Source organism: Penicillium griseofulvum (assembly GCF_001561935.1).
Source record: "Penicillium griseofulvum strain PG3 chromosome Unknown contig_10, whole genome shotgun sequence".
Classification (NCBI taxonomy): domain Eukaryota; kingdom Fungi; phylum Ascomycota; class Eurotiomycetes; order Eurotiales; family Aspergillaceae; genus Penicillium; species Penicillium griseofulvum.
Genome location: NW_024467433.1, coordinates 869,616 through 886,412, shown reverse-complemented (window position 1 = coordinate 886,412; position 16,797 = coordinate 869,616). Strand labels below are relative to the sequence as shown.

General features: G+C 44.9%; 5 protein-coding genes across 5 annotated transcripts; all 5 read right to left on the bottom strand.

Moving 5' to 3' along the window:
* Positions 1–1,456: 1,456 nt before the first annotated feature.
* On the bottom strand, positions 1,457–2,700 carry PGRI_085000 (uncharacterized protein; the record flags this gene model as incomplete). The annotated part of the gene is made up of 2 exons (XM_040796214.1): positions 1,457–1,955; positions 2,225–2,700. The coding sequence occupies 2 exons, from the start codon at positions 2,698–2,700 to the stop codon at positions 1,457–1,459; spliced, it is 975 nt and encodes a 324-aa protein (XP_040650752.1).
* Positions 2,701–4,732: 2,032 nt separating this feature from the next.
* Positions 4,733–5,963, bottom strand: PGRI_084990 (terpene synthase family protein; the record flags this gene model as incomplete). Its single annotated transcript, XM_040796213.1, has 3 exons — positions 4,733–5,358; positions 5,411–5,732; positions 5,790–5,963. The coding sequence occupies 3 exons, from the start codon at positions 5,961–5,963 to the stop codon at positions 4,733–4,735; spliced, it is 1,122 nt and encodes a 373-aa protein (XP_040650751.1).
* A 3,060-nt stretch (positions 5,964–9,023) lies between these two features.
* Positions 9,024–9,680, bottom strand: PGRI_084980 (uncharacterized protein; the record flags this gene model as incomplete). The annotated part of the gene is made up of 1 exon (XM_040796212.1): positions 9,024–9,680. One exon carries the CDS (start codon positions 9,678–9,680, stop codon positions 9,024–9,026), a length of 657 nt encoding a protein of 218 aa, XP_040650750.1.
* Positions 9,681–11,104: 1,424 nt separating this feature from the next.
* Positions 11,105–11,947, bottom strand: PGRI_084970 (uncharacterized protein; the record flags this gene model as incomplete). Its single annotated transcript, XM_040796211.1, has 2 exons — positions 11,105–11,758; positions 11,816–11,947. The coding sequence occupies 2 exons, from the start codon at positions 11,945–11,947 to the stop codon at positions 11,105–11,107; spliced, it is 786 nt and encodes a 261-aa protein (XP_040650749.1).
* A 2,919-nt stretch (positions 11,948–14,866) lies between these two features.
* PGRI_084960 (uncharacterized protein) lies at positions 14,867–15,400 on the bottom strand (the record flags this gene model as incomplete). The annotated part of the gene is made up of 1 exon (XM_040796210.1): positions 14,867–15,400. One exon carries the CDS (start codon positions 15,398–15,400, stop codon positions 14,867–14,869), a length of 534 nt encoding a protein of 177 aa, XP_040650748.1.
* Positions 15,401–16,797: the final 1,397 nt, after the last annotated feature.

Here is a 16,797-nt window from a genome sequence, read left to right as displayed (position 1 = left end):
GTGATCGTCATAAGAGTTAATCTGTATAATCTGTGCACGGTGCAGGGGCTGGAGCATGGTAGGGCGTAGCATCGGCATCATTGAGTGGAGTCAACTGAAAGACTTCCTGGAGAGATTTGTCTGGAAAATGGTTGATCCATATAGTATTGCAGGGTGGATGAACGAATCAGAGAACCGGACTGGGATATGGTAATGTGTGGCTGAATCGGGGAGTAGAAGGAGTTGGAGCTCTGTGCTGCTTCACGGGACTTTGTACGACTCAGATCAATATTCTGTAATATGCCATTGTTGCTTGAATACATTCACATTTGATTACAATGGCTTCTTCTCTGCGCAGAACTGTGATATTGAATTGTTCTATGTTATGTTCCTGTATGTCAAGTTGCGGGAGTCTAGACTAACCGGAGAATTAAAATGCAAAAAGCAATCTGATTGGTCAAATATCAGTACACTTCCATGGATACTTTTTTAAATCCACGCTATAATAAACGTGGAAAAAGGTGGGCGAACAAATCAGAGATGTATCAGACATCCACTCTGCAATTTGCCTCCTGTCACTTGTCAATGTCCCTGTTTGAAAAAGAAAACTCTGCTATATGCACTCCGAATCATCATTACATCAGAATTTATATCAAAAACTCATGAACAGTGCAACAATCCATGAACTTCGTGTTTCTCCACGTAAACAGTTAGTACAAAATCATTTACCCCAAGCCATAGGTATCTTTTCTAACATATGACGATTTTCTCCAATATTGGTATTCATAAGTATTCACATCTTGAAACAGTAAGCAAAACAGGGCGGGGTCTCAGACATACTATGGGAGTCGACCATATGAGATCATTTTAATCTATTTGAGTGGAGAGTTCAGCCACACAAGTCATTGGCTGATATCATCCAATTTCAAGTTATTTCTTTTATTATCCTTCAAATAGTAATTCGAGTTACAATCTATATGTACACTGTAGTTTATTGTAAGTAATGCAATGGCTACACAATGGAAATTCTCCGATTAACTTCCGAAATCAAGATTTGTCTCGTCTTGGCGTGCAATTATTCTTCTTGGATCGGCTCTATATCGTATGATATTACAAGATTATATAGTAGAGACTTGGAAATATATATTGCAATGATAAAAAATGTGTTTGTCCAAACTTGACACTCTGCCTTTATATATATTTGCCCAGGTGGACCTTGTGAGATATAATACATTGACAGTATTTGCTCATTGAATATCGGAATTAACCCTAGATTCCACTTCCGATCGAGATCGATCGGTAATCAGCAAGACTTTGGTGATGTTCGCCACCATGCGCTATTACCCAAACCGGATAGGATCGTCTACAACGTATAGAGTACGAAATAACTACATTTTGAAGTTTATTAATTGATACATGTTAATTGATACCGCTAGATAACAATAAAATAAATTCTCAAGTCATTATGAAGTACATATCACTTGGTCTCGTCCACTTCCTCTTCCATATCTATCTCCATCTCTCCTCGCTCCAGTGTTGTCCATTGTAGAATCAATTTTTCCACCTCCCGATCCACGGGCTTAAATTCGTCGGATACCGGTCGCTGATAGCACGCCATCTGACTTGAAGGCTCGTGTTGTGCGGGCCAGCTCTCTTCGGTTCCGGCTGCTGTGACCTCTCTGTTGAGGAAAGAAGCGCGTTTCAAAAGGCGGAATTGCCGTCTGTATCCCTTATCGGGTCTAGGAACACAAACCTCTCTAAATTTGAAGAAAGGATCATCGAGGATCCGAGTCATGGAGTGCCCGTAGGTCGCTTGGAAAAGAGGAACTTCCACTGAGTGCACATTGGCGACACCATTCCTAATCCGGAGTACCAATTGTCGATCTCGCTGAGCAGTCCTCGGACCAGAGAGGTATACTCTTTGACCTCTGTTGGAGTGGCAGCCTCCAGGGCTGAAGAGGAGGAGGTGGATGTTGCTGTATTGTTTAACGTCAAGGACAAAGGAGCGAACCTCTCGCCTCGAATTAAAGAGCGAGGGGCCGGATCTATACTCCAAGCTCTCGGAGACTCTTGAGGGGGTTCATCTGCTTTCAATGTGACCGTAGGCGTAGGTCGACTTAATTGGTCAAATGTAGTATCATTCTCTTTCTTTTCTTCGAGAAGTTGATGGATTAGGTTTTGTTGATCCGTGAGCGTAGCTTTCAAGTCTCTCCTATTATTGTTAGTATATGTATGCACTACCCACCCAGGTCCAACATCCTTGCGAATCTGCCCCGCGTACATAAGGACATTTAGCATCAATAACATGGTAGACTTTAACCTCTCCAGATTACTTTTCAACAAGTCCAGATCTGGCCCTTGGAACCCCAATGTGAATTTTTGAGCCCCACGAAGACGTCGATTCGTTCCTTTTTCCTGCTCACGCTTCTCAATTCCACTGTCGATTTTCTCAAAGACTTCCCTGCATTCTTTCAAGATATCCTGGGTAGTGCTGAAAGCCCCAGACGAGCAAATTTTCGTGTCGGAGTCCTGCTCGAGAGCTTTACCAAGTTCGTGGAGCACACTGCAAGTAAGAGACACATCATTAGAGAGACTTCGCATAGAATTGTTGGCATTTTTCACAGTGCGGTAGAAAGAGCAAAGGTTGACTGATATTTTGGCACCGAGGTCTGCGACTTGAACTATGCTAGCGACGATTCCGACAATCTCGAGACCGGACATCGTGTGAAGGTAGGGATTCAAATATTGGTATAATTCATGTCGCAATCGTAGGGTGGTTAAATCAATGAAGCGCAGAGCCTCCAGCTGACAGCGGGATATCGCCTGGGCGTAGTCTGGGGCTTAGCGCGAGGCAGTGCATTACTTTTGCCCATCCCTTGGTTAGACACACAAATTAAATATCGAGCGGAAAGAGATGGACTGAATAAGATATTTGAGGTCAGCGACCTACTATTCAAGACATAGAATCAAGAATCAGTATCAACTAAACCTGAATAATAGACTGGTAGGTGTGGACATGACCTTCGGTTTTTTAGTTTGTCCACCGACGGGTTCACCCGCCCCCCGCCCCCTGGGCCCCGGGGCCGGTTGTGAAAGTTATATAATCAGGGTCTATGCGCCACCCCCCCCCCCACCCGCCGGCCCAAGTCCCGCGGTAGGGAGACCACTTTGTTGTCTGTTATGTTTCTAGAGTGTAATCAGAATTTCAGAAGATCAGCGTGCACTGCCACATAATAGCAGAAGACAGGACACCAGCATCTCAGGATTCTGCCGCTATAGATAGATATGGGCGCAAAAATAGATCAAATGTTTCTAACCCGTATTCAGCTCCACACATGTCCTGCAATGCATGTCGAATGCGGGTTGTTACCGAACTACAGCATACATAAATATATAGTAAAAGTCCAAGATCGGCAGTTGTTCCTGTGATCTCTGTCAAGTGGCCTTTATGAGAGCTAGCTCCGAGGCAAGAGGTGCCTTGATACTCTGGACTTGGGCCAGTCGCCTAAACATAAAACTTCCTGGTACTATATACACCTCCACAATATGGCGTACAAATATCTCTAATTAAACTGGACTTGATCCCGAGGTCGCCAAGATCTGCAAGCTATTTGTCTGTCTTGGCGGCTCCACTTCTACTGCGGGCTCCGCTTTGTTGATACAGCGGATCTAAAGCTGGCCCTCCGTACGGAGGATAGATTGCGGGGATTTGTAGAATAGTTGCCTGTTGCTGAGTTTTAATTTGCAATTTCCGGCCGAAACTTACTGCAGCTGCACCTTTAGTGGAACTCTAAATTAGAAATATACAACATAGAAGCGAAGAAATGCATGGTGGATGGGATAGTAAATTGAAAACAGTTGGGCAATTTTAGTGCTGAGAAAAATATCTAATAGAAACAAAATCCCAAATACGTGAATGTTATAAAGTAGAAGTGAAGGCGAAACCATGACTTGAATAATCTAGAGAGACAGGCAGGAAAAAAGATCGATTCGAGGGAGTATCGGGCTGAGATAGGAAGAGCCGGTTAAGATTGCCAAAATTGGATATGTGCATCAAAGAGAGAAAAAGAGGAAACAGCTTGTGAGCTATCGTATATCTGCCCTGGTTTTTAAGTCAACCGAAGACTTCCAAGGTTCTTTGTTACACCACGTCAAGGGCTTGGCAAATTTCCCTTACTTCCTTGCTAGAATGGATCTAGACCTAGATGTCCGTGTGCTTGTTAATAGTAAACTTTGACAGTACTTCGCAAGAGTGAAATTTGCCGACTGCTCTGCTCATAGTTCCGCATACACACTCTACGATAAAGGCCACATGACGAGTCCTAAATGTGTATTGATAGTACCATTGAATGGTGCGCCAGTATGCAGGTCTTCAGATCTGATATCTAATATTCAGCCCTGGGCTATTGGTTTTATCTGCAATGTACGCGATAGATCGTACGGATGATAGTGGGTGAGAATAAATCCCGAATCCCCCCACAACCCGCTGTCGAATCACGAATTCATCGCCACACCTCTCACCGCCACTTTTGTCTGATCTATACCTATTCATGCAGCGCAGGTGTGGCTTATCACATCGCACGAGCCTACTAATCCAAAATCATGCCTGACCTCTTACAATACCTGCATGTGTCCATGTCTATCACATCGTGGCGTCTGCAGGATGATAAAGAAAGTAGAGATAACTCAATTGCATACTTCGAACGCCACCTTTATGTTCAGCCCAAAGTCACTAACTCAACTAATAAATTATCTATTGTACCTTCGCCTGATACCTTTTAGACGAGGCGCACCATTTCAGGTGCGTGTCGGCAAAGGCTAGAACTGTAGTCTCAAGTATCCCCTCTTCGGAATGACCCCGTGAAAGTTGTAGTCCTTCATGCACCTCCACTGCAGCCGAGAGACAAAGATTGTGGATCTCGCATACATCCTGAATAGTCTTCGGCAATATCATATTCATGTGATCCACATCTGTTCCCGCTTGTTCCTTCAAGGATACCAAGACTGCATTCATGGTCTCGCCATTTCGACGATCTTTCTCCAGGCCAACAAGGTCGTTTTGTAGCCCTAGAACCAAACTAACCCGCTTCTGGAGATCTCGTAGTCCAGAGAGATATTCCGCATCGATCGGTTTGTGTAGTGTGCGGATCAAAGTGAAAAATGGATGGATTCCCATTGTCTTACCGCGGAATTGCAGATATGTTTTCAGGTTGTTAGACAATAGGCCTCGTCGGAATAGGAGCTCGTCTAGTAAGCCCTGACACATATCGCATATATCATCGCTGAGTTCGCGGGCGATGCTCTCACTGAGGTCGAGTTGCTGGATGCAATATTCGAGGAAGAAGCAAAGGATTGACGCGACCTTGTTTATCGGGGAGACTATTCATAGACATGAGCTGCAAGCCTTTCAAAACGCATTTGAACTACGTACCCTCTGTCTTCTTTCCCCGGAGCTTCAAAATCGCCTCTTTCAAAGCAAGTGTGGCGGCAGCTGGTGGCATAGTCTCAAGTATGTCATCCGCCGCGCAGTTTGCAGCCAGCCACGCTGTCATGCATATGCGGATTCTCTCCGATCGTACATCAGGGAAAAAGAGGTTAATTGCAGCGGCTTCTGCAAAGCATCTTTCATAAAAGTCCTTGGTATCTCCGGCTTTTTCCGGTTGGATGGAAGCCTTGAAGTTAGCGTGTGAATAAATCACAGCCGATGGAGGGGCGGAATTCATAGCCACTATGTTGTAGTGGGGAATTCTGAGCTGAATTCAACATATTCAGTCGATGTTTCATGAAGACATAGGTGTAGTTCGACTTACCTTGAGGCATACATCGCGTATTCCCAGTGCAATTTCACATGACCTGATCACAGGCCGGTCGTTTAGACGCGTATAGTCGGGTATATGGCCAGTCACATCAACCGGAAGATAAATTCGACCCGTAGGAGGGACAATCCCATGGTGCAGAGAAACGGTATAATCGCATGTGGCCATTTTCAATGTGGAATTTTGAACAAGAAACACCTCACCATTGCTACGGTTTATATATCCACTCGAATCCAGCGGGGATACGGAAAAAACGGATAACTTTGAGAGACAGTGAATCCTTCTACCGGCCAAGGGGCATTCTTTGTTTATGACGTTAATATGGTTTTGAGTGTGCACGTGGAAAAATTCGCTCATCTATTTCTTGTAGTATGATAGGTCATATTATCGACTAGTTCGTCTTGGTTAGAGCTAACGGGATCCTGGGGACAAGCTATAGACGCATTAATCCTCCTATGCATCCCCTGCGAAGAAAATCTTCCCGGTGGATGCAACTAGCTCTTCTAGGTAGAAGGCTACACCGCATAGAACATCAAGGTGCGGGGCGCTTGGTATGCGTCCATGCATACACATTCATACGTGGCAAGAGGGGATCGCGGGTTTGGTCGGATGTTTTCCCCACTTGTGTGGGCCATTCCATATGAAGGAAGAGATACATTGGATATTTACGCTGGTATGCATCGATTTATGAGTCGCTGTCAGGGTTCTTCTAGAAGTTCAGGGATTATCTCCAGGGATTATCTTCAGGGATTATGAGAGCAGCCAGTCCAAGCGCCGGTCATACGACGCCGATGTAACCGCATATGTCTATACAAGCCTGCTGATCAATAGAGATAAAACTTGGAATTGGTCCCGAGCGGGAGTGTGGAGGACCGTTCACCTACGGAAGGATTTGCGTTTCGAGGTGGGAATGCTCGAGCTTCCTATTGATAAAGCAAGCTATTCATTTTTAAGAGATAGCTATAGTTTGTGACCAATAGAAGATGAGACATGATAGTGTTCGAAGATTACTTTGTATAGATATACAAGATACGACTCAGATTATAGATTACACTCGGCCAGAGATGATTAATATGAAACATGTGCTTGGACTATTAGAGACCCATCGGGGCCCGAATCTCCAAGGAGATCAGATTTGGTGATTATGAAGCATAGTATTTGCATAATATTTCTGCGATTAGTTACGAGGCTATGCATGCATATTTGCCTTGCATTACTGTTTATATGGGCTTTTTGTTCTAGGGGAAACAAGCCCTTTCCTAAAACTTGCTTGGCTATCAAATATTTTCCCCAGTATAATCTTTCCATGAAAAGCCGGAGTCTTATTAGGTAGTAGTATTACGTAAATAGAAGAAATTCAACAGTGGACAAGTTCTCAATGTTCGAGGAACTGGATGCCGTTGCCTCAATTTAACCTTCGTCACACCGCAGCAGGTTCATGCATAAACTAACTGGTTGGTCTGCATGTTTGCCTCAGAAGACAGGCTCTGAATTATAATTAGTTACGAAGACGCATCTTTGATATGAACCCAATCTTCTTCTAGATCTATATCTTGAAGTTTTCGTTCAATGAGACTATTTAATGCATGAAACTAAAATATTTTCCTCGTTACCCCTCCAACGATTTTACCCCCGCTTTGGCGGTTCTAGGCAGTCGTGAATATATATACTCCATTCTATTTCGCCCAACGCCACTTTTGGATTGTTGGGTAGCACCACCCAATAATATGCCTTTCCGTAGGGGACCCGTAGAAAAGTATGTTGAGTAAAACATATATTAGGAGTGAAAATATACGTAATAATCGACACAGGCTATCTCTATATTAAAGAAAACCGCTCAGTTACTATCATAGAGTTAGAACCCCCAGCAAAGGATTTCTCCTAAACTCTACTCTAAAAACTAACTATCTGTAACATAAGCCCCTTTAAATTTATACCCAAGACAAAAGAACCGTGAACTAGCTTTCTTTCCTAGGTAACACAGTTGAGATGCAAGGGGTTTAGCTAAGTTACCCTTTATCTATATCGATATACAATGTACTATGATTAGGGTGGTGCGGCCCCAAACGCCACCAAGGGGGTAGGGGCCAAGTGCCGGGATCTAACTCCTTTAAGCTGCCCCAAGTGGATCTCAAGACTCCCTCCAGCGATTCGGAGAGTTTTGACTTGAGTCGTCACTTTGGCCCCAGCCGTTGAAATTAGACCTTCGGCTTATGTTTCCAGATTTGATATCCCCAGATATACGGGATATCGCGAGAGTTTGGGGAAGTGTCATGTGCCTGAGATGACCTTGATTCTCTTATTCGTCCGTCTCAGTCTCTTTTTCCCTTGGCAAGAGTTGGTTTGTATCAACGATGAGTGAGCATATACGCACTAAATGTGGCAATAAACACTAAATATTTACCACTACACCGTGACAAAGACCAAGGTACTTGCTTAGGGCCTTGCAGGGCCATACAGATAATCCCATCCAGGTGATCTAGAATGGTGGCAGCCGAGTGACAAGTGCATCCATACTTGGTAGAAAGCTCAACATCAATATATTTATAGAGAGATCATGTTGGTTAGGGAAGGAGAGCGATAGAAAACAATCCGGTCTGATATTATTCTTACTTAGAATCGGACGCTAACAAAATGAAAAAAGGGAGCCAGGTGACAAAGAAGATACAGTACTTTGTTTTAGAATAGAGCAGTTTTGCCAAACATCAACTAGTCTATTAATAGCTATTAATAGCCCTTTCTAGGATGATCATATGGGACCTATATCCAAGGCAATGAATGGTTACTGGGGCATTAAAGAAATAGGTGCCTCAGGTGACAAGGAAGATATATCCTTTACACTGTGAGTCGCCAGGCCGGGACATTGGGAATCTTTGCATGCTTACTGGGCGTAGAGCTGGGCAAGAAGGGGGAGAGGACCTCCCAAAAGACGCCTAAAAAGACACCCAAAAAGACATATTGCGTCGACATATTAGAAAAGGTACGACGATCCAAACCGACGGAGAAAGCTACACTAGACAAGTCCCGCAAAAAGTTCAAGTGGCATAATATTTGAAGTAAAAAAGAAAAAGTTCACGCGCAACGCTAAAAAAAAAAGCCATGCCTGGGGATACCACTGGAATATTCAATCCAAATTGGGGACCATGTGAAAGGTGAGATGCATCATCTACATAAAGCTATTTGACTAGCAACTTGTTCCAGACGGGAAAGAATGTTGAGTAATACCAATCAATTGCCCAAGACAGCCCGGCACTTGATCACCTCGCGAAGCTCGCCTCGCAATTTCGGTCTTCTCTGCAAGAAGGTTGCCAAGGCATTCTGAAGTTCCTGGTCATTGTCGAAATTGAGCTCAGCTTTACCAGGCACAGCGTAACTCAGCAGGTTCTCCACGTCTTGTAGATCGACGGCTTGCTTAGCACCCTGTCGCTGGTATTGCGACAGGATCTTCTCCCGGATGATCCATTCAGCACTAAACATCTTGACAGGATATCCGCTGACTTTCTGCGTCACTCTTGTAGCTGATCGGAAATCGTATTCCGGTCGGTTGGGCCAGGATTGGAAGTCGAATATCTCGAGCTCGATGAGGCGCGTCACTCCACTATCAAGTTCGAGTTTGTAACCCGGAATGATGTGGCCGAACTGACTGACCGGGCCAAATTCAGAGGGGAAAGAAGTCAAGAGTTTGTTGGTAAGGAGATCGGCTGTGATGGATCGATGGTCGACACGGATCACAAGATCGACATCTTCAGTGGCTCGCTGGGGATCAGGTGCCATAAGGCATACTGCACCGCCACCCATGATAGCATAGTCGATCTCCAACGAGTCTAGCCGTTGGGCAATGGTTGCGACGACCTGCTCTAACTGTGTTTGTCGGAGCACAGGCATATTGAAAGCTTTGTCTAATATTCCGGCTGTAGGTTTCAGAGCTTCAGAGTAGTAGAGGGAGGAAGGTGAAGCTTATTACCTTTGAAACTGAGAAATCAGAGCAGTTAATGCCGAAATGATACCAGTAAATGACGTGAGTACAGATCAGGAGGTTGTGTGAAGGAAAAAACGTAAGATTGAGAGATGAGAGGTAATGAAGAGGAAAAGGAAAAGAAAAGAGAGGAAAGAAGAGATGTGAGTTAATAAAGAGGAATAGGAAGAGAGAAGAAAGGAGAAAAGGAGAGACTGAAGACAACCAGAGGCATCCGCCTTCGGCATGAAGGCTGCCTCGGAACGTTTCTAGGCAAAACCAGTGACCTTAGAGCCTCACCTTGACCAGCTGATCATATAACTACATGCATGCTTAAAACATTGATATGAATTTAGATACTGATAGTGGGCCCGTGCGTTGGGCCGAGAACGTGGAAAAGACTTCTATAGCGCTCGGGCATATATTCCAGCCAATACTGTATTGCTTTAAGTGCGTTATCATTTTAGATCACTGCATTTTAAATGGGCACTAAACGGCCATTTGTAGCATTAAAAGTCAGGGGATGAGAAGAAAGATTTATTCATGACTCTCTGGCCGTCGCTATGTACTAGCTCTCCACATCTTTCTAATCAATCTCATTCTCTCTATTTTTACCTGCGGTGGTGGCGGCTACAGAGTGGTGAACATGGGCTCAACGCCCTGAACATTGATAACAAACAACTCACTTAGGTTTAATTGGTTACCGGTATAAAAGATCTTGGCTAGTGTTGAGGAATCTTATGAATTTATAGATTGTAAGCATGTTCAGAACCAAAATGAAATTGATCATCTGCTATAGGTTTAGCAGGTAATTGCAAATGATTATGTCGCTTATCGCCAACACAAACAGACTACAACATTTCAGAGGATTTAGTAGACTATACAGAGCACAGAGTACATGTACATGTAGATAATGGGCGACTTTAGATCCACTGGATAGCGGAGCTCACGGCACAAGTTGACTCATCCATTGTTGTACATCTGTGGATATTTCTAAGGTTCGTACACAGAGATGTACGCAGATCTCTCTCGAGGTCCTGATTTCCCGGCGTCTGTTAATATACCAGTGCATACTAAGCTTTCCGATTGCGCTCTCTAGAAAATAAACAAACCACAAAGTGGTCCCCCTCCCCCGGGGAACCGGGGACAAACTAATTCATGTACCTACCAGTATATTATTCAGGTTCAATTGCTACTGGTTCTTGATTCTATGTCTTTCTGAGATTGTGATTGGTCATTTCTTTCAAGGTTCATTAGGAGTACATCGATATTCATGAAACGGAAAGGAGCTGCTTTAGTATGCTTCACGCTTCGCCGCCGGGTATTGTACAGAGAAAGTCAAGGTTCAAAGACCTCACTCAGCCAACGGATTACCTCTCATATCCACAGGCATTTCTTTTCCAGACCCCAGTCGCTTCGAAACACGTCTGTCCCAGGGGCCGAACTTTTCCTCGTGTATTCGCCCATAGTTCACACTGAACCATTCAACTGCACGCTCATCTGAACAACTGTCCAGAATGTCATTGTCAATCTCAAGATATGACACCATCATAGCTACCCAGGTACTCAATGAATCTCCCCAAATCGAAGTGGGGCAATCTTCATCATCTTCATCCTTAAGAACACCCTTTGCAAAACTCTCAACCAACGTGTGTTCAAGTGGGTGAGAGATGTTGCCATATATGTCGTAATCCTTGGTAGAGAGAGAATTGGGCGTCGATTCGTCAGTCACACCTGGTGTCGGAAGATTTGCGAAGGAGTTTGGAACAACAATCAACTTGAGGCCTCCGGCTAGGTGGTGGTCGACTGGGTAGTCAAACAATGTTGTTGATTTATCAAGACGTTCATATTTTTTGTTGACCTTTTTCATAACCTTATCCGGATCTGGGAGCCTTTCCAACAACTCGGGGGCAGGCCTGCGGTCAGGGACTGCTACGCGAAACTCATTGTCCTGCAGTCTCTGGCATGCTGTCTGATAGTCATCATCGTGAACAGCGATCATAGCAGTCTGGAATCTTTCCATTAGCGGGTGCTGCAATACCAGATCAGCCATAACTCAACTTACGCCTAGTACAATAGGAACACCCAAGTAGTTCATCGCAAGCGGTCCCCATGGAAAGATAACTAGGGGCGCAAGTATCTCGCCAACCTCCAAGGTTATGGGGTCAGGCTGGGTTTCTCGTGGGCGTCTAAACATTTTGGTGGGGCCTGACAGGAGGGAATTGATTCGAAGTCGGCCTTTGTGAGATGCGAAAGACAAAGTGATGTAAAAGAAAGTGTGGGGCTCAATGATCTTCAAACACGTGATTCGGGTTGTTGCCGCGAAAGTGGGGCCTGGATGTGGGGACGGGGAGTTTTGTAGAACAAAAAGCAACAAAATAGAGCAATGCGACTGTAGAATATTTTGAAGAGATTGAGGAAATAAGGGAAGAACTAGGAGAAGTACTGATTTATAAATCTCTGCGCAAATAAAGTCATGTGACTCTAGGTTCAGGGATTCGAGCATGTACGATTGAGACATCGTTTAACAACTAACATTCCCGTCTTTTACTTAAAGCTATGGGACCTCGAAGCCACTTCCATACATGACGAACGCAGCGATCTCAGAGAATCTCAACTCCTTGATTGCTGAAATTCCATTAGCATTTGAGCATCTACACATTCCCAAAAAATGTTCCATAAATTCGTCATAGGAGTACAATTTATCCACCAAGTTTGGTAAATATGCCTTTCTAGGTCCAAGCCTTATGGAAGTCCGGCAACCATTGCAGCGAATTTCATTCTGAATGACACCGCTTTGAAGATCGAGAAAGGGTAATGCGGTAGTCACCATATAACGTAGTGGATATATTCCCTTCGACCGCGTCGCCGTCACTTTCATGATCTATACCCGAGGATAATGTACTAAGAAAGTCTGTGGGTATGATATGGATTCCCTTCGGATCTTTACCCCGGTGGGTTGAATATCTTCCATCCAATGACGTCACCGTCGGCACCAAGCTGGATAGGGAACTCAAGCATTTACGTCTTGGATAGACACTAACTCGTGAGATGGAGGAAAGGCGGTCCGGTCATTTGAACACAGTTAAAACAGCATCTCATAAATGAAGGGAGAAAGATAAAGCCGCCGAAAGAGCCACAGACCTGACAGTCCCTCGTGCAGAGCACTTTGAACAAGTCAGACATTGTGAACCAATATGCAATATTCGTGTTGAGTATAACCCAAATAGCTTCAATAGCATGAGTAATTGCCGGTTCGTAGTCACCGGTTTGTCTGACGATTTGTTGTGCACAGCGGTTCACTTGACGAAAGTTGAATGAAGATCGAATATCAAGTAGGGAGCATATCTCATAGGTAATCTCAAGAGGTGGGAGCTGAAGGTCTCCAAGAGTGGAGGTAGCGCTAATGGTTCGAAGCAGTGAGCTGCGTATCTCAGCATGACCAGAAGCATAGTCTTTGGCAACTATTACTCATGCCGATGGTATGAACCAATGCGCATGAAATCTGATTTGTGCACTTCCTCGGACTCGCGAGATATCGCTGGCTTACCTAGTTCCATAGCTGGACACAAGGTTAGGGTGTAGTTTATGGCACTAGAGCGTTGTGCAGTGTTGAAAGCTTAATCCGGACATTTGGATCATCGACCATTGTTGGAAAGGCGAGGGATTCTGGTGATCTATTGTTATAGTCAACCTTACATTTTGTTTCCATTCCGTCATCATTCCTCATAGACAGTTAAAGCAAGGATATTTCTCAACCCGGAATGTAAGAGACAGCTTCAGAAGAGGGGCTGATGGAAAAGGAAGTCAATGGCCGCATGCAGTTAGCTTCCTTAGATAGAGGAATAAAGAGAGAAGAGGAAGATCGAATGAGGTAGGGAGCAAGGGCCTATTTGCCTAAGGCAGGAACGGTCTCAAAAGATGTGCTGACCCAGTGCCAATCTAACCTTAGAATACCCAAGGTACTCTACTCTTAGACAGCCATGCAATTATCTTTTCACGTGCTACGATCAGACAGTGCTAGATATTGTTGGCAATGAATAAGGATTTGCTTGATGAGCGTATATATCTAGCTAGATACTAAAGAAGTGCATTCATGATAACGAAGGATCCATTAATAATCAAATATACTTCTAGGTGCCTCATCCACCGAGTAGTAAATATATCGATTCCCTGTGGGTAGGTAATAGGGCTGGGACTTGCATAAATCCTGCATACCACCAGTAAGAAGTACGCAGTAGACCCAAAACAATAGGCACATCAAAGGGACCTTTTAGTCACAATCGACAGAGTTGTTGTAGGTCTCGACGGTACACCTGTTACCATCCTTGGTGCACTATCAAAGATCGTGATATCTAGCACATATGCAAGTCAGTTGCCAATTTATATTGGAGATACGTACCCTCTTCATAGCAATCTTAGAAGGCCACTTGATGTATGTGGGCCTTTTGGCATCGTTTATGTATCTGCACTCATTCTTCGATCTAGTGCATTTCTGAAGTTTGATTTGTATTGATAAACTGCGAGTCACAGGGGAGTACCCAAGACAAAGAATATTCATAGTAAAAGTAGGGCGAGGGACTCAGCTCTGACATCGAGGCCATTTGCTTGGGACTCAATGGGGATGGCTACCGCGCCCATTGCAACGGGGTGCCAAAAGGGAACTGTGGTAAATTGCATGGTGGGAATGGTTATATATATCTTCCCCCAGGGGCCCAGGTGAACTGTACGAGGCCAATTTTCACTAGAAACGCCAAAATCATAGTTCATTCCACGTGTCGCACCTAGGGCTTGGCATTGACTCTAGACAGTCTCCGTAGGGCTTTGCCAAGGCCTTGCCGAGGCGTTAAAGGCTTGGCTGTAAGCCTTCAGGGGGGCAACGTGACATTCCCCTCTGCTTTTAGCCATTTGGACTTCTGCTATAATTCTACGGATTTCCACTATGAATCAAACAGATGACTTCAATAATTCAGAGAAGGATGGGAACGATTGCATTCCTTTCGAAAGTGTATGTCCAACTATAGTGGATAGATACACTCGACATGTTCCGAGTCCGAGACCAAGCCCCCACCCGAACCTCAAATAGGGGCCAAAATTACAAGAGAATAATTTTCAATCACAGCATGAGTAGAGCAGCTGCAAGTGCTGCGCCACCAAGCATGCCCTGTCCAGTAGCAATAGGCATAGCCGGGTTAGAGGTCGGGGTTGGGGTCGAAGACTGCGAGCCCGCACCAGAGCTAGTTGAAGAAGCCGTAGTACGGGTGACCTGGCTCGTGGTGGTGACCTCACTTGCTACAATAGCCGTGGGCGTAGCCTCAGCTTTGCTCGCCGCGGACGAGACCTGGGCTGAGTAGTCGGTGGCGGTGAAGCGGACCTCAGCGATGCAAGAATTCTCGAGTGTGGACCAATCAGTCTCACTCGTCGTCGTTGCGGTAGCATAGAGCTTTGCTGTGTCGGTAAGGGCTTCTTTGTAAGGTCTCATGTCGTAGACGCAGCAGTACGCGCCTTCTTCGTCGATGACCATGTTGCCAGAGCAGCATTTTGTGCCGTGGAAGGTGTTTGGGAGCCAACCTGCTGGGCATTCGGTTTCCGCGGCCGTCGACACGATCGATAGAGCTGTTGCCAGGAGAAGTGTCTTGAGGAATGTCATTTTGATGGTAGGAAATTGCCGTTGAAAACAGTGGATGCGTAGAGAGTTGTTGGGAACAAAGGAGTGTAGGCAGCTTGGGATGAAGGCTGCAATGATTCGTACGTCTTTGAATGACAGGCGTGTCGTCTCAAGCCTCAAGTACCCTAGCGTATAAATGACAAAAGGAAATGGTCTTATAGGTCGATCTGCCGAGCGCCCGGAAAATGGCCCCCAAAGAAGCTGATTCCACAAATCACGTTAACAAATAAACAGCCTCATAAAGTGGATAGGGTGGATCCTCGCGTATCTTGGCGTGGATGGCAATATGCCGATAAAGAAGTGAAAGGAGGCAGTGCTTCTCGGTTCGATGATGTTTCGACAGAGACGGAATTGGTTCACCCAGCTTGCTACAGCCGCCAACTGGACGGTCCAGTAATGTAGGGGTCGAGGGGCCAACTAATGAGAGTAGAAAACGCCGAAGGCAATTCAGCGCATCACGGAGATTCTTCCTGTTATTTTATGAATGTTAGATGACCTGTAAGGCAGCTGGGCTTCCAGACAGAGATAGCACGAGGTCAGCAAAATTGACAGTTTGCCCAGGTACAGAACAAATTATTTCTACATATTCTTCATCGAAATATTCGTTATTCAATATTTGACTTAAATTCCCTCCTTAGCAAGAACCCCTTAACGTCTCCGTACACTTATGTTTAACGCGATGCATGTATGTCTTGTCTTGTATCCCCATGCTATGTCCCAGCACATGTTTGGTTACACTTGCTCATTTGGCAAGCTCTAACCTCACGACTCTGGACTTTCCAATGTTCTCGTGAAGCAGGAAAGAATATAGATGCACAATTCAAGCATTATTTCATTGTTGACTCAAGACACCCTTACTCAAGCAAATAAAGTATCCAACACACCACAGCTCTGCCACGCTACAAACTCAGATTGTGCATTTCATTGCCACATAGGTCATTGTGGCCTACTGCAGACCAAGACAGCGTCTTTGAAGATCCCCGAGGAAAGATTCTTACTGGTGCCAAATTGTTAATCATCAATGAGGATCAGACAAATGGAAGTAGGGCTGGCAACTTACGATGATTATGTCTTCGGGGCGCATCTGCTACAGTACATCCTCGTCACTCTCGTATCTTCCTTCTGGACGACGTAGGCCGAGCATTCACGGACTACGGCACATCCATTGCATCGAACGAGGGCCATGATGTCAAGCTATTTCTGGAAATTGGATCACAGGTGCTGGTTTGATGTTTGAGAGGCAGGTATAATGTAAGATGTATGTGATGATAAAAGATAGGAATGGAATCAAGAGCGATGTGGGGAGTATATTTTTTAAATACTCACGAGGCTTAGTGTTCATCCGATATAACCTTCGCCCGGGCGAGGGTACTTTCTAG